Raw genomic sequence first — 24829 nt, forward strand, 5'->3', positions numbered from 1 at the left:
ATGGGCGGTACCCTCATTTATTTTAAAAGGTCTCTACACTGTATACCTATAGATCCTCCGGTCCTCACAAACATCGAGGCCTCTGCCATCCGAGTCAGTATGGCGAATCACCAGCCGATCACTGTTATTTCAGCTTATCTTCCGCCAAACAAACAAGTATTAGACACAGATATAGAAGCATTACTCGGCCACGGGGCCGCAGTCATAGTGGGCGGCGATCTTAACGCCAAACACTACAGCTGGAACAGTAGAGCCACAAATAGAAACGGAATCTTATTAGATTCGCTGACAGACACGCTGAACTTTTCAGTATAGCACCTGACGAACCAACAAGTTATCCGGATAACGTCGCGCACCGACCCGACATACAAGACAAGAACGTAACGCTCAATGTAAATTCAATCGAGGTTTTTCACGAATTAGAGTCAGACCACCGGCCCGTCGTCCTAAATCTAGGCCCACCGGTTAACTTTCAACCACCGACGAAAACAGTGATCGACTGGCAACGGCTGGAAAAGGATTTCGAGTCTATCAAGTCCAACGACCTTGACCTTATACCGGACGTCATCGACTCGGTCGACACGGCTCACAGTGCTATCTCTCATGTGACGTCACATATACAGAATAGGATCAAGGCCTGCTCCAGGCAGGTTCCGACGATGCAACCGCATCGCCTAAACCTGCCTCCAGAGGTCAGGAACTTACTCACACAGAAGCACAGAGCCACTAGACTTTACGATAGGTATCCGTCGGTCGAGAATAGGCGCCACCTCCGCTACCTACAGCGGGTGGTACGGGAACGTATCGCGGAACTCCGCGGCGAACGTTGGGACCGCTTGCTCGGCAACCTTAAGCCATCACATGTGGCTTTCTGGAAGCTGCCTCGCGCGTTCAAACAGGAGCCGCCCACTGTCATGCCTCCTTTGGACAGACCGGGACTGCAGCTGGCGTATTCTATTGTCTAATAGCGCGTCCCCGAACAATGGAAGGATTCCATTGTTATCGGTATCCCAAAACCCAATAAACCTAAAGCTAATCCGAGTAGCTATAGGCCTATTAGCTTAATTAACTCGATCGAGAAACTTTACGAAAGATTAATTCTCGCACGTCCTAATTATTACATCGCGGAGCTTAACCTGATACCCGACATACAGTTCGGATTCAGAACCGGTCACTCGTGTCCCCAGCAGGCTCAACGACTCACCGAGTACATTCTCATACGGCGTCAATTTCACGCTACCACGGCAGCCGTGTTTTTCGATGTCGCGAAGGCCTTCGACAAGGTATGGCACAACGGCTTAGTATTCAAGCTGTATCAACTGGGAGTGCCAGACAGGCTCGTGCGCATCATTCGAGCCTACCTTACTGATCGCTCCTTCCGATATCGAGTAGAGGGCACCCTATCCTCGCCCAGACCCATCAGGTCTGGCGTGCCACAGGGTTCGGTCCTCTCTCCCACTCTTTTCTCGCTCTTCACGAGCGACATTCCCAAGTTTCCGAGTGTCCAGCTCGCTCAGTACGCTGACGACACGGCACTCTACTCTGGCTCCAACCGCTCAACCTTGAGCAAGAACATTAAAGTGCTTCAAGCCGCCGTCGATGAACTAGGCACTCCACGGCCCACGTCCTATTTCGCTGTGAAAGCCAGAGCTGCTAACAGCACAGAGGAGGTTTGAGTCGGTATGGGGTGTCACTCGAGTCCGACAAATTACGCCCCGTTCCGGGGCGTAAATACGTAACAGTATTTCCTCCTCTCAAAAAAAAAAAGTTCGCATCGCATCGAAACTTTGCCTATATATAGAAGGGCGATTGCGCGCGGAGCGCTGTCTGATTTCTGAACAAGTAGTTGAACATTCAAGATGACTGGTCGCGGCAAGGGAGGAAATGGTCTGGGGAAAGGTGGAGCGAAACGCCACAGGAAGGTGCTGCGTGATAACATCCAGGGTATCACTAAACCGGCGACCCGTCGTTTGGCGCGCAGGGGTGGAGTGAAACGTATATCCAGTCTCATCTACGAGGAGACCCGGGGCGTTCTCAAGGTGTTCCTCGAGAACGTGATCCGCGACGCCGTCACGTACACCGAGCACGCGAAGAGGAAGACTGTCACCGCCATGGATGTCGTGTACGCCCTGAAGAGACAGGGACGCACCCTCTACGGATTCGGTGGCTAGTCGCGCAATCGCGATGATAGTTTGTTAACGTGACGCGACGACGACGGTGACGACAAACAAATTAAAAAGGCCCTTTTCAGGGCCGCATTAGATTCGATTATGTTGATTTGAGGTCAGGTGACCCTCGAACACTCTATTATAATATTTTCTACGAGAATATTTTTACGTTCATTCTATAATATTATTATAGTAATAATTAAACATACATACATAAATACATACCCACACACACACCACACATATTATATACTACCCAAAATCTTCGTCTGTCAAGTCGGACATAACGATAATATGAACAAGTTTATTATACAGATGATAACATACATACGGTCTACTTATAAGGTTTATTATTATGCTCAAGATATGCACCTCGAGCTTTTGTTCTACTATAATATACCTACTTATTAAGTTTAGTTTGAGATCAGGTACCTGATCTATATAGAGTTATACAAAATCCATTGCTCACGTCGCGGTATTATTAGGTACTGTGCTGTTTTTGTCGTATGTAGCTAGCTAGCGTAGTAGAGATCTGAAATGTCGAAAAGGACTCAATTAGTCATTATAAAATTTAGCTTTGTGAATAGTGCGTTGTTATGATAATATTTTATTGGTCTCGGGTACAACAACAACCGGGATCGAGGCAGTGTGAGAGTCTAGAAAGATGGACTCGCGGGAGTGTTGTGTTTTACACGTCGTCACTTTCTACCCTCGTAATAGTGTCGAATTATTGTATTATCATAAAGACGAATACTATTCATCGAACAGCGGGACTGTCTCTTTTGATGACAAAATTCATTCGATTGATTATTGTTCGTTTTATTAGAAAAAAATCACTTTAAAACTGAACACCCAGCACAGCCGTCGAGAAGCACGCGATTTATTTTGACATAATACGAATAAACCTGCTCGTATCGACGCCTAGAGCATTCTGGCGGGTTAGCGTATTCATGAGGTGTCTATCTGTATGTCAAGTGTGTTATAATTTCATACCATATGAATATTATTTAAGATTTATCGGAGGCCTTCTAGTGAAAAGTAGACAGAGCGTTTGCGAGAAAACGCAACTCTTCGCGGTTGCTGTCCACACGGCATAGGTCGGAGCGACAACGAATGGCGTTTACTCGAACACGGTTTAGGACTGTACTAAAGTATTACTTACTTATTTTCGTGCGTACGTGTGTGTTATATAAAAAAAAATGGCAGATACGGCAGTAGCAACAGAATCACCCGCGCCCGCCACACCTGCGAAGAAAGCACCAAAATCGGCAGGCGCCGGCGCGAAGAAACCCAAGGCGAAACCGACACACCCCAAGACATCATTTCAAAATCATCATGATTTGGTGATTATTTTTCAAATCCATAATGGCCGCCGCACAAAATTATGATTTCAGCAATATAGATATCGTGTCCGAGATTCTCGAGGGTGCAGAGAATGATTTGGTGATCATTTTTCAAATCCAAGATGGCCGCCGCACAAAATTATGATTTTAGCAATATGGATATCGTGACCGAGGTTCTCTAGGGTGCAGAGAACAATTCTGTGATCATTTTGAAATCCGAGATGGCCGCCGCTCAAAATTATCATAACTTCAATATGGGTATCGCATCAGAGGTTCTCGACGGTGCAGAGAACGATTTTGTGATCATTTTACAAATCCAAGATAGCCGCCGCTGAAAAGGATGATAACCACATTATGGGTATCGTATCCGAGGTTCTCGAGGGTGCAGAGAGCTATTTTGTAATCATTTTTCAAATCCAAGATGGCCGCCGCTCAAAAGTATGATAACTACATTATGGATATCGTGTCCGAGGTTCTCGAGGATGCAGAGAACTATTTTGTTATCATTTTTGAAATCCAAGATGGCCGCCGCTCAAAATTATGATAACTACATTATGGGTATCGTATCCGAGGTTCTCAAGGGTGCAGAGAGCTATTTTGTGATCATTTTTCAAATCCAAGATGGCCGCCGCACAAAATAATGATTTTAGCAATATGGATATCGTGTCCGAGATTCCCGATGGTGCAGAGAACGATTTGGTGATCATTTTTCAAATCCAAGATGACCGCCGCACAAAATTATGATTTCAGCAATATAGATATCGTGTCCGAGACTCTCGAGGGTGCAGAGAATGGTTTGGTGATCATTTTTCAAATCCAAGATGGCCGCCGCACAAAATTATGATTTCAGCAATATGGATATCGTGTCCGAGATTCTCGAGGGTGCAGAGAAAGATTTGGCGATCATTTGTCTAATTCGAGATGGCCGCAGCACAAAATTATGATTTTTGCAATATGGATATCGTGTCTGAGGTTCTCGAGGGTGCTGAGAACGATTTTGTGATCATTTTTCAAATCCAAGATGGCCGCCGCACAAAATTATGATTTTACCCATATGGATATCGTACCCGAGGTTCTCGAGGGTGCAGAGAACGATTTGGTGATCATTTTTCAAATCCAAGATGGCCGCCACACAAAATTATGATTTCAGTAATATGGATATCGTACCCGAGATTCTCGAGGGTGCAGAGAACGATTTGGTGATCATTTTTCAAATCCAAGATGGAAGCCGCACAAAATTATGATTTTAGCAATATGGATATCGTGTCCGAGGTTCTCGAGGGTGCAGAGAACAATTCTTTGATCATTTTTGAAATCCAAGAGGGCTGCCGCAAACAATTATGTTTTCAGCAATATGGACATCGTGTCCGAGGTGCTCGAGGATGCAGAAAACAATTTTGGGATCATTTTTAAATCCGAGATTGCCGCCGCTCAAAATTATGATAACTACATTATGGGTATCGTATCCGAGGTTCTCGAGGGTGCTGAGAACGATTATGTGATCATTTTTCAAATCCAAGATTGCCGCCGTGCAAGATTATGATCACAAAAATATGGGTATCGTATCCGAGGTTCTTCAGAGTGCACAGAACGATTTTGTGATCATTATTGCATTCCAAGATGGCCACCGCTCAAAATTATGATAACTACATTTTGGGTATCGTATCCGAGATTCCCGATGGTGCTGAGAACGATTTGGTGATAATTTTTCAAATCCAATATGACCGCCGCACAAAATTATGATTTCAGCAATATAGATATCGTGTCCGAGACTCTCGGGGGTGCAGAAAACGATTTGGTGATCATTTTTCAAATCCAAGATGGCCGCCGCACAAAATTATGATTTCAGCAATATAGATATCGTGTCCGAGACTCTCGAGGGTGCAGAGAATGGTTTGGCGATCATTTTTCAAATTCAAGATGGCCGCCGCACAAAATTATGGTTTTAACAATATGGATATCGTGTCCGAGGTTCTCGAGTGTGCAGAGAACAATTCTGTGATCATTTTTGAAATCCAAGAGGGCTGCCGCAAACAATAATGTTTTCAGTAATATAGATATCGTGTCTGAGGTTCTCGAGGGTGCTGAGAACGATTTCATGATCATTTTTCAAATCCAAGATGGCCGCCGCAAAAAATTAAGATTATACCAATATGGATATCGTACCCGAGGTTCTTGAGGGTGCAGAGAACGATTTGGTGATCATTTTTCAAATACAAGATGGCCGCCACACAAAATTATGATTTCAGCAATATGGATATCGTTCCCGAGATTCTCGAGGGTGCAGAGAACGATTTGGTGATCATTTTTCAAATCCAAGGTGGCCGCCGCACAAAATTATGATTTTAGCAATATGGATATCGTGTCCGAGATTCGCGATGGTGCAGAGAACGATTTGGTTATCATTTTTCAAATCCAAGATGGCCGCCGCACAAAATTTTGATTTCAGCAATATTGATATCGTGTCCGAGACTCTGGCGGGTGCAGAGAACGATTTGGTGATCATTTTTCAAATCCAAGATGGCCGCCGCACAAAATTTTGATTTCAGCAATATTGATATCGTGTCCGAGACTCTCGAGAGTGCGGAGAACGATTTGGTGATCATTTTTCAAATCAAAGATTGCCGCCGTGCAAGATTATGATCACAAAAATATGGGTATCGTATCCGAGGTTCTTCAGAGTTCACAGAACGATTTTGTGATCATAATTGAATTCCAAGATGGCCACCGCTCAAAATTATGATAACTACATTATAAGTATCGTATCCGAGGTTCTCGAAGGTGCAGAGAGCTATTTTGTGATCATTTTTGAAGTCCAAGATGGCCGCCGCTCAAAATTATGATAACTACATTATGGGTATCGTATCCGAGGTTCTCGAGGGTGCTGAGAACGATTATGTGATCATTTTTCAAATCCAAGATTGCCGCCGTGCAAGATTATGATCACAAAAATATGGGTATCGTATCCGAGGTTCTTCAGAGTGCACAGAACGATTTTGTGATCATTATTGCATTCCAAGATGGCCACCGCTCAAAATTATGATAACTACATTTTGGGTATCGTATCCGAGATTCCCGATGGTGCTGAGAACGATTTGGTGATAATTTTTCAAATCCAAGATGACCGCCGCACAAAATAATGATTTCAGCAATATAGATATCGTGTCCGAGACTCTCGGGGGTGCAGAGAACGATTTGGTGATCATTTTTCAAATCCAAGATGGCCGCCGCACAAAATTATGATTTCAGCAATGTGGATATCGAGTCCGAGATTCTCGAGTGTGCAGAGAACGATTTGGCGATCATTTTTCAAATTCAAGATGGCCGCCGCACAAAATTATGATTTCAGCAATATGGATATCGAGTCCGAGATTCTCGAGGGTGCAGAGAACGATTTGGCGATCATTTTTCAAATTCAAGATGGCCGCCGCACAAAATTATGGTTTTAGCAATATGGATATCATGTCCGAGGTTCTCGAGTGTGCAGAGAACAATTCTGTGATCATTTTTGAAATCCAAGAGGGCTGCCGCAAACAATAATGTTTTCAGCAATATTGATATCGTGTCTGAGGTTCTCGAGGGTGCTGAGAACGATTTCGTGATCATTTTTCAAATCCAAGATGGCCGCCGCACAAAATTATGATTTTACCAATATGGATATAGTACTCGAGGTTCTCGAGGGTGCAGAGAACGATTTGGTGATCATTTTTCAAATCCAAGATGGCCGCCTCACAAAATTATGATTTTAGCAATATGGATATCATGTCCGAGATTCGCGAAGGTGCAGAGAACGATTTGGTGATCATTTTTCAAATCCAAGATGGCCGCCGCACAAAATTTTGATTTCAGCAATATTGATATCGTGTCCGAGACTCTGGCGGGTGCAGAGAACGATTTGGTGATCATTTTTCAAATCCAAGATGGCCGCCGCACAAAATTTTGATTTCAGCAATATTGATATCGTGTCCGAAACTCTCGAGAGTGCAGAGAACGATTTGGTGATCATTTTTCAAATCAAAGATTGCCGCCGTGCAAGATTATGATCACAAAAATATGGGTATCGTATCCGAGGTTCTTCAGAGTTCACAGAACGATTTTGTGATCATTATTGAATTCCAAGATGGCCACCGCTCAAAATTATGATAACTACATTATAAGTATCGTATCCGAGGTTCTCGAAGGTGCAGAGAGCTATTTTGTGATCATTTTTGAAGTCCAAGATGGCCGCCGCTCAAAATTATGATAACTACATTTTGAGTATCGTATCCGAGATTCCCGATGGTGCTGAGAACGATTTGGTGATAATTTTTCAAATCCAAGATGACCGCCGCACAAAATAATGATTTCAGCAATATAGATATCGTGTCCGAGACTCTCGGGGGTGCAGAGAACGATTTGGTGATCATTTTTCAAATCCAAGATGGCCGCCGCACAAAATTATGATTTCAGCAATGTGGATATCGAGTCCGAGATTCTCGAGTGTGCAGAGAACGATTTGGCGATCATTTTTCAAATTCAAGATGGCCGCCGCACAAAATTATGATTTCAGCAATATGGATATCGAGTCCGAGATTCTCGAGGGTGCAGAGAACGATTTGGCGATCATTTTTCAAATTCAAGATGGCCGCCGCACAAAATTATGGTTTTAGCAATATGGATATCATGTCCGAGGTTCTCGAGTGTGCAGAGAACAATTCTGTGATCATTTTTGAAATCCAAGAGGGCTGCCGCAAACAATAATGTTTTCAGCAATATTGATATCGTGTCTGAGGTTCTCGAGGGTGCTGAGAACGATTTCGTGATCATTTTTCAAATCCAAGATGGCCGCCGCAAAAAATTATGATTTTACCAATATGGATATAGTACTCGAGGTTCTCGAGGGTGCAGAGAACGATTTGGTGATCATTTTTCAAATCCAAGATGGCCGCCTCACAAAATTATGATTTTAGCAATATGGATATCATGTCCGAGATTCGCGAAGGTGCAGAGAACGATTTGGTGATCATTTTTCAAATCCAAGATGGCCGCCGCACAAAATTTTGATTTCAGCAATATTGATATCGTGTCCGAGACTCTGGCGGGTGCAGAGAACGATTTGGTGATCATTTTTCAAATCCAAGATGGCCGCCGCACAAAATTTTGATTTCAGCAATATTGATATCGTGTCCGAAACTCTCGAGAGTGCAGAGAACGATTTGGTGATCATTTTTCAAATCAAAGATTGCCGCCGTGCAAGATTATGATCACAAAAATATGGGTATCGTATCCGAGGTTCTTCAGAGTTCACAGAACGATTTTGTGATCATTATTGAATTCCAAGATGGCCACCGCTCAAAATTATGATAACTACATTATAAGTATCGTATCCGAGGTTCTCGAAGGTGCAGAGAGCTATTTTGTGATCATTTTTGAAGTCCAAGATGGCCGCCGCTCAAAATTATGATAACTACATTTTGAGTATCGTATCAGAGATTCCCGATGGTGCTGAGAACGATTTGGTGATAATTTTTCAAATCCAAGATGATCGCCGCACAAAATTATGATTTCAGCAATATAGATATCGTGTCCGAGACTCTCGAGGGTGCAGAGAACGATATGGTGATCATTTTTCAAATCCAAGATGGCCGCCGCACAAAATTATGATTTCAGCAATATGGATATCGTGTCCGAGATTCTCGAGGGTGCAGAGAATGATTTGGCGATCATTTTTCAAATTTAAGATGGCCGCCGCACAAAATTATGATTTTAGCAATATGGATATCGTGTCCGAGGTTCTCGAGGGTGCAGAGAACAATTCTGTGATCATTTTTGAAATCCAAGAGGGCTGCCGCATACAATAATAAATTTCAGCAATATGGATATCGTGTCCGAGGTTCTCGAGGGTGCAGAAAATAATTTTGGGGGCATTTTTAAATCCGAGATAGCCGCCGTGCAAGATTGTGATCACAAAAATATGGGAATCGTATCCGAGTTTCTCGAGAGAGCACAGAACGATTTTGTGATCATTTTTGAAATCCAAGATGGCCCCCGCACAAAATTATGATTTTAGCAATATGGATATCGTGTCCGAGGTTCTCGAGGGTGCAGAGAACAATTCTGTGATTATTTTTGAAATCCAAGAGGGCTGCCGCAAACAATTATGTTTTCAGCAATATGGATATAATGTCCGAGGTTCTCGAGGGTGCAGAAAACAATTTTGGTATTATTTTTAAATCTAAGATGGCCGCCGCTCAAAATTATGATAACTTCATTATGGGTAACGCATCAGAGGTTCTCGAGTGTGCAGTAGGTACGCCGCTTAACAAAAGCATAATCGATCTCTAATTTAATAATTTATATGCTATATTATTATGATAATTACTATTAGGTACTTGCATAATCTGCCACTATAGCTTACTAAAAAACATTCCATAGATAGGTTATTCAATAAAATAACAATATCGATCGCCATTTCAGATCATAGAACAAAATAGGTACGTTGGCGCGTGCACAAAAATAAAAAATAAAATATACCTAACTATGTCGGCTCAGCTTAGAGCGAGTGTGACCTTTGAAAAATAAATTGCGCAGTTCGGGAAGTATTTAGGTACTCAAAATAGGGGTAATTATGTATGATAATATTGCGACATGGTAATATTAATTTGTTAATGCATGAGATAGGAAAATTATTATTAAACTGCACCATCGCGAATCTCGGACACGATATCCATATTGCTAAAATCATAATTTTGTGAGGCGGCCATCTTGGATTTGAAAAATGATCACCAAATCGTTCTCTGCACCCTCGAGAATCTCGGGAACGATATCCATATTGCTGAAATCATAATTTTGTGCGGCGGCCATCTTGGATTTGAAAAATGATCACGAAATCGTTCTCAGCACCCTCGAGAACCTCAGACACGATATCAATATTGCTGAAAACATTATTGTTTGCGGCAGCCCTCTTGGATTTCAAAAATGATCACAGAATTGTTCTCTGCACACTCGAGAACCTCGGACACGATATCCATATTGCTAAAACCATAATTTTGTGCGGCGGCCATCTTGAATTTGAAAAATGATCGCCAAATCGTTCTCTGCACCCTCGAGAATCTCGGGTACGATATCCATATTGCTGATATCATAATTGTGTGCGAAAGCCCTCTTGGATTTCAAAAATGATCACAGAATTGTTCTCTGCACCCTCGAAAACCTCGGACACGATATCCATATTGCTAAAATCATAATTTAGTGCGGCGGCCATCTTAAATTTGAAAAATGATCGCCAAATCGTTCTCTGCACCCTCCAGAATCTCGGACACGATATCCATATTGCTGAAATCATAATTTTGTGCGGCGGCCATCTTGGATTTGAAAAATGATCACCAAATCGTTCTCTGCACCCTCGAGAATCTCCGACACGATATCTATATTGCTGAAATCATAATTTTGTGCGGCGATCATCTTGGATTTGAAAAATTATCACCAAATCGTTCTCAGCACCATCGGGAATCTCTGATACGATACTCAAAATGTAGTTATCATAATTTTGAGCGGCGGCCATCTTGGACTTCAAAAATGATCACAAAATAGCTCTCTGCACCTTCGAGAACCTCGGATACGATACTTATAATGTAGTTATCATAATTTTGAGCGGTGGCCATCTTGGAATTCAATAATGATCACAAAATCGTTCTGTGAACTCTGAAGAACCTCGGATACGATACCCATATTTTTGTGATCGTAATCTTGCACGGCGGCAATCTTTGATTTGAAAAATGATCACCAAATCGTTGTCTGCACTCTCGAGAGTCTCGGACACGATATCAATATTGCTGAAATCAAAATTTTGTGCGGCGGCCATCTTGGATTTGAAAAATGATCACCAAATCGTTCTCTGCACCCACCAGAGTCTCGGACACGATATCAATATTGCTGAAATCAAAATTTTGTGCGGCGGCCATCTTGGATTTGAAAAATGATCACCAAATCGTTCTCTGCACCATCGCGAATCTCGGACACGATATCCATATTGCTAAAATCATAATTTTGTGCGGCGGCCATCTTGGATTTGAAAAATGATCACCAAATCGTTCTCTGCACCCTCGAGAATCTCGGGAACGATATCCATATTGCTGAAATCATAATTTTGTGTGGCGGCCATCTTGGATTTGAAAAATGATCACGAAATCGTTCTCAGCACCCTCGAGAACCTCAGACACGATATCAATATTGCTGAAAACATTATTGTTTGCGGCAGCCCTCTTGGATTTCAAAAATGATCACAGAATTGTTCTCTGCACACTCGAGAACCTCGGACACGATATCCATATTGCTAAAACCATAATTTTGTGCGGCGGCCATCTTGAATTTGAAAAATGATCGCCAAATCGTTCTCTGCACCCTCGAGAACCTCGGGTACGATATCCATATTGCTGATATCATAATTGTGTGCGAAAGCCCTCTTGGATTTCAAAAATGATCACAGAATTGTTCTCTGCACCCTCGAGAACCTCGGACACGATATCCATATTGCTAAAATCATAATTTAGTGCGGCGGCCATCTTAAATTTGAAAAATGATCGCCAAATCGTTCTCTGCACCCTCCAGAATCTCGGACACGATATCCATATTGCTGAAATCATAATTTTGTGCGGCGGCCATCTTGGATTTGAAAAATGATCACCAAATCGTTCTCTGCACCCTCGAGAGTCTCGGACACGATATCTATATTGCTGAAATCATAATTTTGTGCGGCGATCATCTTGGATTTGAAAAATTATCACCAAATCGTTCTCAGCACCATCGGGAATCTCTGATACGATACTCAAAATGTAGTTATCATAATTTTGAGCGGCGGCCATCTTGGACTTCAAAAATGATCACAAAATAGCTCTCTGCACCTTCGAGAACCTCGGATACGATACTTATAATGTAGTTATCATAATTTTGAGCGGTGGCCATCTTGGAATTCAATAATGATCACAAAATCGTTCTGTGAACTCTGAAGAACCTCGGATACGATACCCATATTTTTGTGATCGTAATCTTGCACGGCGGCAATCTTTGATTTGAAAAATGATCACCAAATCGTTGTCTGCACTCTCGAGAGTCTCGGACACGATATCAATATTGCTGAAATCAAAATTTTGTGCGGCGGCCATCTTGGATTTGAAAAATGATCACCAAATCGTTCTCTGCACCCACCAGAGTCTCGGACACGATATCAATATTGCTGAAATCAAAATTTTGTGCGGCGGCCATCTTGGATTTGAAAAATGATCACCAAATCGTTCTCTGCACCATCGCGAATCTCGGACACGATATCCATATTGCTAAAATCATAATTTTGTGCGGCGGCCATCTTGGATTTGAAAAATGATCACCAAATCGTTCTCTGCACCCTCGAGAATCTCGGGAACGATATCCATATTGCTGAAATCATAATTTTGTGTGGCGGCCATCTTGGATTTGAAAAATGATCGCCAAATCGTTCTCTGCACCCTCGAGAATCTCGGACTCGATATCCATATTGCTGAAATCATAATTTTGTGCGGCGGCCATCTTGAATTTGAAAAATGATCACCAAATCGTTCTCTGCACCCTCGAGAACCTCGGGTACGATATCCATATAGGTAAAATCATAATTTTTTGCGGCGGCCATCTTGGATTTGAAAAATGATCACGAAATCGTTCTCAGCACCCTCGAGAACCTCAGACACGATATCAATATTGCTGAAAACATTATTGTTTGCGGCAGCCCTCTTGGATTTCAAAAATGATCACAGAATTGTTCTCTGCACACTCGAGAACCTCGGACACGATATCCATATTGCTAAAACCATAATTTTGTGCGGCGGCCATCTTGAATTTGAAAAATGATCGCCAAATCGTTCTCTGCACCCTCGAGAATCTCGGACTCGATATCCATATTGCTGAAATCATAATTTTGTGCGGCGGCCATCTTGAATTTGAAAAATGATCGCCAAATCGTTCTCTGCACACTCGAGAATCTCGGACTCGATATCTATATTGCTGAAATCATAATTTTGTGCGGCGGCCATCTTGGATTTGAAAAATGATCACCAAATCGTTCTCTGCACCCCCGAGAGTCTCGGACACGATATCTGTATTGCTGAAATCATAATTTTGTGCGGCGGTCATCTTGGATTTGAAAAATTATCACCAAATCGTTCTCAGCACCATCGGGAATCTCGGATACGATACCCAAAATGTAGTTATCATAATTTTGAGCGGAGGCATCTTGGAATGCAATAATGATCACAAAATCGTTCTGTGCACTCTGAAGAACCTCGGATACGATACCCATATTTTTGTGATCATAATCTTGCACGGCGGCAATCTTGGATTTGAAAAATGATCACATAATCGTTCTCAGCACCCTCGAGAACCTCGGATACGATACCCATAATGTAGTTATCATAATTTTGAGCGGCAGCCATCTTGGATTTCAAGAATGTTCACCAAAATCGTTCTGTGCACTCTCGAGAACCTCGGATACGATACCCATATTTTTGTGATCATAAATCTTGCACGGCGGCCATCTCGGATTTAAAAATGCTCCCAAAATTATTTTCTGCACCCTCGAGAACCTCGGACACGATATCCATATTGCTGAAAACATTATTGTATGCGGCTGCCCTCTTGGATTTCAAAACTGATCACAGAATTGTTTTCTGCACCCTCGAGAACCTCGGACACGATATCCATATTGCTAAAATCATAATTTTGTGCGGCGGCCATCTTGGATTTGAAAAATGATCACAAATTCGTTCTCAGCACCACCGAGAACCTTGATACGATACCCATAATGTATTTGTCATACTTTTGAACGGCGGCCATCTTGGATTTCAAAAATTATCACAAAATCGTTCTCTGCACCCTCGAGCACCTCGGATACGATACCCATAATGTAGGTATCATACTTTTGAGCGGCGGCAATCTCGGATTTAAAAATGATCCCAAAATTGTTTTCTGCATCCTCGAGCACCTCGGACATGATGTCCATATTGCTGAAAACATAATTGTTTGCGGCAGCCCTCTTGGATTTCAAAAATGATCAAAGAATTGTTCTCTGCACCCTCGAGAACCTCGGACACGATATCCATATTGCTAAAATCATAATTTTGTGCGGCTTCCATCTTGGATTTGAAAAATGATCACCAAATCGTTCTCTGCACCCTCGAGAATCTCGGGTACGATATCCATATTACTGAAATCATAATTTTGTGTGGCGGCCATCTTGGATTTGAAAAATGATCACCAAATCGTTCTCTGCACCCTCGAGAACCTCGGGTACGATATCCATATGGGTAAAATCATAATTTTGTGCGGCGGCCATCTTGGATTTGAAAAATGATCACAAAATCGTTTTCAGCACCCTCGAGAACCTCAGACACGATATCCATATTGCAAAAATCATAATTTTGTGCTGCGGCCATCTCGAATTAGAAAAATGATCGCCAAATCGTTCTCTGCACCCTCGAGAATCTCGGACACGATATCCATATTGCTGAAATCATAATTTTGTGCGGCGGCCATCTTGGATTTGAAAAATGATCACCAAACCATTCTCTGCACCCTCGAGAGTCTCGGACACGATATCTATATTGCTGAAATCATAATTTTGTGCGGCGGTCATCTTGGATTTGAAAAATGATCACCAAATCGTTCTCTGCACCATCGGGAATCTCGGACACGATATCCATATTGCTAAAATCATTATTTTGTGCGGCGGCCATCTTGGATTTGAAAAATGATCACAAAATAGCTCTCTGCACCCTTGAGAACCTCGGATACGATACCCATAATGTAGTTATCATAATTTTGAGCGGCGGCCATCTTGGATTTCAAAAATGATAACAAAATAGTTCTCTGCATCCTCGAGAACCTCGGACACGATATCCATAATGTAGTTATCATACTTTTGAGCGGCGGCCATCTTGGATTTGAAAAATGATTACAAAATAGCTCTCTGCACCCTCGAGAACCTCGGATACGATACCCATAATGTGGTTATAATAATTTTGAGCGGCGGCCATCTTGGATTTAAAAAATGATCACAAAATCGTTCTGTGAACTCTCGAGAACCTCGGATACGATACCCATAATGTAGTTATCATAATTTTGAGCGGCGGCCATCTTGGATTTCAAAAATGATCACAAAATCGTTCTCTGCACCCTCGAGAACCTCGGATACGATACCCATAATGTAGTTATCATAATTTTGAGCGGCGGCCATCTTGCATTTAAAAAATATCACAAAATTGTTCTGTGCACTCTCGAGAACCTCGGATACGATTCCCATATTTTTGTGATCATAATCTTGCCCGGCGGCCATCTTGGATATGAAAAATGATCACAAAATCGTACTCAGCACCCTCGAAAACCTCGGATACGATACCCATAATGTAGTTATCATACTTTTGAGCGGCAGCCATCTTGGACTTGAAAAATGATCACAAAATCGTTCTCTGCACCCTCGAGAACCTCGGACACGATACCCATAATGTAGGTATCATACTTTTAAGCGGCGGCCATCTAGGATTTAATAATAATCCCAAAATTGTTTTCTGCACCCTCGAGAACCTCGGATACGATACCCATAATGTAGTTATCATCCTTTTCAGCGGCGGCTATCTTGGATTTGTAAAATGATCACAAAATCGTTCTCTGCACCGTCGAGAACCTCTGATGCGATACCCATATTGAAGTTATGATAATTTTGAGCGGCGGCCATCTCGGATTTCAAAATGATCACAGAATTGTTCTCTGCACCCTCGAGAACCTCGGTCACGATATCCATATTGCTAAAATCATAATTTTGTGCGGCGGCCATCTTGGATTTGAAAAATGATCACCAAATCATTCTCTGCACCCTCGAGAATCTCGGACACGATATCTATATTGCTGAAATCATAATTTTGTGCGGCGGCCATTATGGATTTGAAAAATAATCACCAAATCGTTCTCTGCACCCTCGAGAATCTCGGACACGATATCTATATTGCTGAAATCATAATTTTGTGCGGCGGCCATCTTGGATTTGAAAAATGATCACCAACTCGTTCTCTGCACACTCGAGAACCTCGGACACGATATCCATATTGCTAAAATCATAATTTAGTGCGGCGGCCATCTTGGATTTGAAAAATGATCACCAAATCGTTCTCTGCACCCTCGAGAACCTAGGATACGACACCCACAATGTAGTTATCATAATTTTGTGCGGCGGCCATCTTGGATTTGAAAAATGATCACCAACTCGTTCTCTGCACACTCGAGAACCTCGGACACGATATCTATATTGCTGAAATCATAATTTTGTGCGGCGGCCATCTTGGATTTGAAAAATGATCACAAATTCGTTCTCAGCACCACCGAGAACCTTGATACGATACCCATAATGTATTTGTCATACTTTTGAACGGCGGCCATCTTGGATTTCAAAAATTATCACAAAATCGTTCTCTGCACCCTCGAGCACCTCGGATACGATACCCATAATGAAGTTATCATAATTTTGAGCGGCGGCCATCTTGGATTTAAAAATAATACCAAAATTGTTCTCTGCATCCTTGAGAACCTCGGACACGATACCCATATTGTAGTTATCATAATTTTGAGCGGCGGCCATCTTGGATTTGAAAAATAATCACAGGATTGTTCTCTGCAACCTCGAGAACGTCGGTCACGATATCCATATTGTTAAAATCATAATTTTGTGCGGCGGCCATCTTGGATTTCAAAAATGATCACAAAATCGTTGTGTGCTCTCTCGAGAAACTCGGATACGATTCCCATAATGTAGGTATCATACTTTTGAGCAGCGGCAATCTCGGATTTAAAAATGATCCCAAAATTCTATAAGTTATTTCTATAATTATATGATTTTAGCTATATACTTCGTCGTCGGCTCTCGTAGTGAGCGGACGTGTTTTGTGTTCTCTGCGTTAGTCGCCGCCCAAGTTCTCGTGTGTAGCAGTTCGTCTAGCCAATCGCGTTGAGTGGGTGGAGCCTGTGTGCGACGTTAGCAAGTGACTGTGTAGTGGGAGGAGCTAAGGTGCGTACGTGACCGGAGTTAATCCTGAATGATTTACGACGGTCATTAGCTAATTACTTTGTTTACTTTATTTCTTTTGTGTTCAATTTTTTGCAAGTCATTTTCTTTTGTGTGTGGATTTTATTATAGTAATTAGTTAACGACTTAGGAGGGACTTGGAGGCGGTTGAGGAGAAGCGGAAGGAGCTGGAGGAGCTGGAGGCGTTAGCGCTATTTACGCCGAGGAAGTCCTTGGCCAGGACGCCTCCAGGAGGATTCGGCAGTGTTGAGGAGCTCAGGCAGGGTGCGGAGAAGCGCCCGCTGCAGTCACCGGAGGCTCTGAGAAGGAAGCTGGAGCCCAGCACGAGTGGTCTGAAGAGCAATGACGGAATGTCGATGAAGGACCAGGACATTGAGGATCTTATTGAGCTGGCCAACACAGCGGGCAGCACTATTATGTCGGCCGCTACTGGGCCCACAAATAAACTGAACAAGGCGGACCTCGGCCTCATTGGCACCCAGGTGCAGCGGCTTACAGCGGTTGTGGCGACCCTGGCAGGGAGGCTTTTGAAGGCGAAGGACACGGAAAGAGCCGTCCCCATTACAGCTTGCGTTACCCCCCCAGGGAACACATACGCGAGTATGTTGAGGACAGGTAGGATGGCGACCCAACCCAAGCCGCAGAAGATGGGTGCATCAATCGCGGTGTACCCCATGGAGAGCAGCGGTCTGAGCACTGCAGACGAAACGAAGGCTGCATTAAAAGAGGCCATTAATCCCCACACAATGGGATTGCAGGTGGCGCGTCTACGGAAGGTAGGAAACGCAGGAGTTGTCCTCCAAACGCGCAGCAAGGAGGACTTAGAGAAGATAAAGAAGGCCATGCCCGCAACCTTGAAACTGCAGGAGACTGGACAAAGGACACCCTTGGTGGCAATCCTCAACATTCAGGGCCATGTCAAGGATGGAGAAGAACTCCTCGGAGCACTGCGTCAGCAGAACTTCTCCGAGGTTGACGCCAAGGAAGGCTTCCCAAGGGTGGCCTTCTACCAGAAAACCAAAGGAGGTTCGTGCACAACGGTAGTGCTAGCCTGCAGTGCACAGTGGCGGGACAGACTGATGTCGAGGGAGAGGGTATATATCGATTGGGAGCGGTACCTGGTGCGTGACTTCCTCGACGTCACATGCTGTTCGAAATGCCAATGGTACGGGCACTCCGCGAAGCACTGCAGGGCGGAGAAGGAGACCTGCAGCAGGTGCGGAGACGCTGGACATGGCCACAAAGAGTGCAAGGCGAAGAACGTGCGTTGCGCCAGCTGCGTCAAAGCGGGAAAGCAGGGAGAGGACCACAAGACGGCGGCTTCTACATGCCCGGCCAGGATAGCGGCGCAGAAGAGGGCAGCCGAAAGAACCGATTATGGATGTTAGGCATCGCAGCATAAACGTCGGGCAGATTAACCTCCAAGGAGCAGCAACGGCGACAGCGGAACTCCCGGAAATCGCCCAAAGGCTGGGTCTCGGTATTGTTCTTGTCCAGGAACAGTATGCGAGGGCCCAGCTGCAGGGGTTGCTACAGTGCGTGGAAGATTCGAAGGCAGGGATCTACGTCAACAGCACAAGGATAGCTGGAATGATCCTGCCTCATCTTTCCACGCCGCACTGCCTAGTGGCACACTTCCGGGGGGAAGGCGGAGATTTCTACATGGTTTCGGCGTACTTCCAGTACTGCGAGAGCATTGAAACCCACATTGAACACTTGGACCGCGTACTGGAAGCACTAAGAGGGAAGCAAATTATCATTGGAGCCGATACCAACACGCACTCTCCGCTCTGGCACAGTCGCCGTGAGCAATTTGAGGGAAGAGGTGCAGAAGCAAGTCGAAGAAGATTGGCGATGGAGAGTTTCATCCTCTCAAAGGGGCTCCTCGTACATAATAAGGAGGGGGAACCGTACACTTTCAACACGGTCAACGGTTCCTCCAACATTGATGTGACATTTACAACCAGAGGAGTCCCAATACTGCATTGGAAGGTGAGGGAAGACGAGAGCAGCAGCGACCACCAGCTGATTACGTTCTCCATCGCCATAGGAAACCCATCAGCCGCGCGGTACCAGGGAGAGCTGGAACCAGGAGAAGAACCGACGAGGTTCCGGGACCGAAGTGTGAACTGGGACCGGTTTTGTTCTACGCTCTCGTGGCGAGTAGGCAGGCTTGACTGCCGAAAGCCAGCGCAGGAACTCTGCAAGCAGTTTGTCCAAACGCTCGATCGGACAGCCGGGGAGTGCTTAGGGTTCGCTAAGGGGAAGGACCAAACACGCGGTCACGAATGGTGGTCGAGGAAACTCGACAACCTTCGGCGGGAACATAACAGATTACGTCGGGAATGGCAACAGTCTCGGCGCGCGGGCGGACTGGCAGAAGATATCTGCAGGGCCCGCTTCCATCGTGCCCGCGCGGTCTACAGAAAGTCTATGCGCGAAGCGGAGACCAACTACTTCTCGCGGCTTGCTGATAGTGGGAATGACGATCCGTGGGGTATGGCGTATCGTGCCGCCACCGGTAGGGTGCGTCCACCTGCGAACGTCATTAATGGGTTTAAGCTTGCGCAGGGGTATGCTATCGATATTCGCAGCGCGTTGGGAGGGATACTGGCAGCAATGTGTCTGGACGACGACCTGGCAGCCGACTCTGACTACCATATGCAGGTGCGCCTGGCGGCAGCTTGTGTGCCCAGTGGTCACTCGGTGAGTCCCCCCACCAGAGAACAAATAGGCCGAATAATTCGGAATTTGCCGGACTAGGCTCCGGGGATAGACGGTGTCACCGCTCGTATTGTTAAGGCAGCGTGGAAGGCGGCCGCGTGTGAGATGACACTTATGTATGTGAAGTGCATAAATGAGGGAGTATTCCCCGATGTATGGAAGGATGGCCGGTTAATAGTACTGCCAAAGGGTGATGGGAAGGCGACTGACCCAAAGGCGTATAGACCTATCACCCTCTTGCCAGTACTGGGCAAGGTGCTTGAGCAGTTGATATGTGAATGTACTCCGGGTCTGTACAGTCGCATGTCAACCCGTCAACATGGGTTTATGAAAGGGAGGTCGACGTTAACGGCTCTGAACTCGCTTCTCTATACAGTGAACGCCAGCACTCACAAGTATGTCCAGGCGGTAACGTTGGACATAGCAGGTGCATTCGATAATGCATGGTGGCCTATGGTCCTGCTTAAGTTTAAGCAGGGCGGCTGCCCGCCGAACATATACAAGTCTCTCTGCTCGTACTTCGTCAATAGACGGGTCGGTATGTTTGCAGGGGGGGAGACGGTGTGGAAACCGTCAACCATGGGATGTCCACAGGGCTCTGTGCTCGGCCCTACACTTTGGAATATTCTGTTGAATGACCTTTTGGAAATGGACGTACCAACAGGGGTCGAAATGGTAGCGTACGCGGACGACGTGACGCTACTTATACAAGCGGATTCTAGGGCTGCTATCGAGACCAAGGCCGGGGCGGTGCTCGAGAGAATCTCGACTTGGGGTCGCAGGAATCGGCTGAAGTTTTCACCGCTGAAAACTAAGTCGATTACCCTGAAGGGTTCGTTCAGGCGCCCTCCGGTTATTAGAATGTCAGGCGAATCTGTAGGAGCGGTGGACTCGGTGAAAATCTTGGGCGTTACAATTGATGGTAAGAGATCATTTGCTGAGCATGCCTTGGATATCGGAGAGCGAGCCGCGAGGTGCTTTGGTAAAATGGCACGGGTATCTTCAACATCATGGGGCATACAGTACAAGGCTCTTAAAGTCTTGTACAGGGGGACGTACGTTGCTACTCTCACGTACGCGGCGAGCGTCTGGTATCACAGGTCGTTCCTGTATGTGGTGTCTAGCCGGTTGCTTAGGACACAGCGAACGTCGTTGGTGCTGCTCACCAAGGCGTATCGCTCCACGAGTACGGCCGCACTGCCAGTGCTAGCAGGGGTGCTTCCAGCCGACCTGGAGGTGTACCGCGCGGGCAAGATAGAGGTGACCAGGGGCGATAAGGTAAAGCAGGAGCTCGTGATCTTGAAGAAAGACATCCACTCCGAGGTGGTCATCATGTGGCAGGAGCGTTGGGAATGTGAAGAGAGGGGTGGCGATCTCAAACGCTTCTTCCCATGTGTCGGGGACAGACTCCAGGCGACGTGGGTGCATCCCGATCACTACACGTCGCAACTGTTAACGGGGCATGGTATGTTCAACGGGAAGCTTAGGGACCTGGGGCTCAAAGGGGACGGCACCTGTCCATGTGGCGCGACGGAAGAGAACCGCGACCACGTGCTGTGGGAATGTAGTCTGTACGATCGGGCGAGAGGTGAACTGCTAGACCATCTAGAGAGGGAAAATCCGGGACCAGTGCATTACGGAGATCTTGTTTCTTCGGAGGTGAACTTCTCAAGGTTGGTTAGATTTGCCACAAGTTGGTACCGTGACCGGAGAGTGATGGAGGGGTAAACCAAGACGGTGTCGAAGATAGAGAAAGGAAGACTTTAGGAAGAGGAGAAGAACTGCAAGATGGGCTGCCCGACGACGAAGCCGTAGTTGTGGTCGGCCGCCCGCGGAAAGGGGGAGAGGGCCATCTAGGGACGAAAAAAATGAGAACTTGTAGGGAGTCAAGAAAATGTGCCGGACCTCAAATCCGGTACATCTCCCGCTGTTTCGGTCGGTACCTAGGTCTTGATGACCGAAAGGTCGGTAAGACCATGGGAAGGAGGTGGGTTATGTCCCTATCTACTATCTAGCGAAACCACAGCCAAGGGAACGGGCTTGGGAGAATCAGCGGGGAAAGAAGACCCTGTTGAGCTTGACTCTAGTCTGGCATTGTAAGGAGACATGAGAGGTGTAGCATAAGTCGTTCGCGGTCGTCGCTGAAAAACCACTACTTTCATTGTTTCATTACTTACTCGGTTGGGCGGAAGCGGTGCGCGGTCGATAATATCGGCGAGCGTACGGTGTTTCGTTCCAAGCGTGCAGAGTGGCGACGTGGCGGCAACGCTCGTCGCCGTACAACTCCCGCGTGATCCGGTTCGAGGACACTGCCAGGCGGGGAGTTTGACTGGGGCGGTACATCTGTCAAAGAATAACGCAGGTGTCCTAAGGCCAGCTCAGCGAGGACAGAAACCTCGCGTGGAGCAAAAGGGCAAAAGCTGGCTTGATCCAGATGTTCAGTACGCATAGGGACTGCGAAAGCACGGCCTATCGATCCTTTAGTATAAAGAGTTTTTAGCAAGAGGTGCCAGAAAAGTTACCACAGGGATAACTGGCTTGTGGCGGCCAAGCGTTCATAGCGACGTTGCTTTTTGATCCTTCGATGTCGGCTCTTCCTATCATTGCGAAGCAAAATTCGCCAAGCGTTGGATTGTTCACCCATCAAAAGGGAACGTGAGCTGGGTTTAGACCGTCGTGAGACAGGTTAGTTTTACCCTCCTGATGGCGTGTCGTTGCGATAGTAATACTGCTCAGTACGAGAGGAACCGCAGTTTCGGACATTTGGTTCATGCACTCGGCCGAGCGGCCGGTGGTGCGAAGCTACCATCCGCGGGATTATGCCTGAACGCCTCTAAGGCCGAAGCCAGCCTAGCCGAATCCGGCAAGGATATACTCACTGTGGAGCCCCGAGTGTCGAGAGGCTCTAAACAATGTGACTTTACTAGTCGCGTTTTATTCGTAAGACGCGACGTCGAAGCCCATTTGGAACGCGACGAACGGTGCGAGCGGTATTAACACGTGCACCACGGCGTCGAAGTTTCGAATTTACCTCAGTTCGATGTCGGGGCTCGGAATAGTCTGTAGACGACTTACGTTCCTGGCGGGGTGTTGTGCTCGGTAGAGCAGCGTCGTGCTGCGATCTGTTGAGACTCAGCCCTACGCCAGGTGATTCGTCCGAGGACGCATCGTCGCCGAGAAGAGCAGAGTTGTGTGTGGTGTGCAAACAAACAACAGCCAACATATAATAATATTATAATAACATAATAATATAAATATTATCATGATATTTCGTCGTGACGGACGCGTCACGCGATTTCTCATGATTATAAAATTTTACAATATATTATTATTTATTATAGTTGAAAGACGTGGTTGTTGTTGTACACGGCGACTACTCTAATGATAACGAGTACGATCATTTTCAGGTTATTATGTCGAGTTGAGTGTTGTGATAAGTGTACATCGCCGTCGGCGGCGGCGGCGGCGGCGGCTCCGGTGGTGTTGGGCGCGCTGCGCAAATTCCAAAAGCGAGTACGATCGGCCCCAATAGCGGGTACGGTCGATTCCTCAATAGCGAGTACCGCCTTTTTTATCTTCTCTAAGTCCTCCTTGCTGCGCGTTTGGAGGACAACTCCTGCGTTTCCTACCTTGCGTAGGCGCGCCACCTGCAATCCCATTGTGTGGGGATTAATGGCCTCTTTTAGAGCAGCCTTTGTTTCGTCTGCAGTGCTCAGACCGCTGCTCTCCATGGGGTACACTGCGATTGATGCACCCATCTTCTGCGGCTTGGGTTGGGTCGCCATCCTACCTGTCCTCAACATACTCGCGTATGTGTTCCCTGGGGGGGTAACGCCAGCTGTAATGGGGACAGCTCTTTCCGTCTCCTTCGCCTTCAAAAGCCTCCCTGCCAGGGTCGCCACGACCGCTGTAAGCCGCTGCACCTGGGTGCCAATGAGGCCGAGGTCCGCCTTGTTTAGTTTATTTGTAGGCCCAGTAGCGGCCGACATAAAAGTGCTGCCCGCTGTGTTGGCCAGCTCAATAAGGTCCTCAATGTCCTGGTCCTTCATCGACATTCCGTCTTTGCTCTTCAGACCACTCGTATTAGGCTCCAGCTTCCTTCTCAGAGCCTCCTGTACCTCCTCCGGTGACTGCAGCGGGCGATTCTCCGCACCCTGCCTGAGCTCCTCAACACTGCCGAATCCTCCTGGAGGCGTCCTGGCCAAGGACTTCCTCGGCGTAAATAGCGCCAACGCCTCCAGCTCCTCCAGCTCCTTCCGCTTCTCCTCTACCGCCTCCCGAAGGAGGCGCTCCGAAGTGTCCATATTCGTATAGCAAGCTTATTAGTATATATTGTTATTAATATACCAACAAAACAATAAATAGAAAAACAAAAATAAAGTCAAAACTAAAAGCTAACTACGAGTCCTGTCTCTTCCCTAACACTTCCTAATACCTAATTACCTAACAACTACCTACTGTCTAATAATAACGAATTCCTAAAAGCTAACTAAATAATATGAGTCAAAACACTA

At 45.6% G+C, this 24829-nt stretch overlaps 1 protein-coding gene across 1 annotated transcript; it reads left to right on the forward strand.

Annotated features, from left to right (window-relative positions):
- Nucleotides 1–1858: 1858 nt before the first annotated feature.
- On the forward strand, nt 1859–2258 carry LOC126977370 (histone H4-like). Its single transcript, XM_050826133.1, has one exon. It carries the CDS (start codon nt 1860–1862, stop codon nt 2169–2171), a length of 312 nt encoding a protein of 103 aa, XP_050682090.1. The 5' UTR covers nt 1859; the 3' UTR covers nt 2172–2258.
- Nucleotides 2259–24829: the final 22571 nt, after the last annotated feature.

The sequence above is a fragment of the Leptidea sinapis genome, chromosome 45 (genome assembly GCF_905404315.1).
Source record: "Leptidea sinapis chromosome 45, ilLepSina1.1, whole genome shotgun sequence".
Lineage (NCBI taxonomy): Eukaryota > Metazoa > Arthropoda > Insecta > Lepidoptera > Pieridae > Leptidea > Leptidea sinapis.

Excerpts from the sequence above, each read along its gene's own strand:
- LOC126977370 (XM_050826133.1), top strand. The coding sequence starts at position 1,860 with ATGACTGGTCGCGGCAAGGGAGGAAATGGTCTGGGGAAAGGTGGAGCG.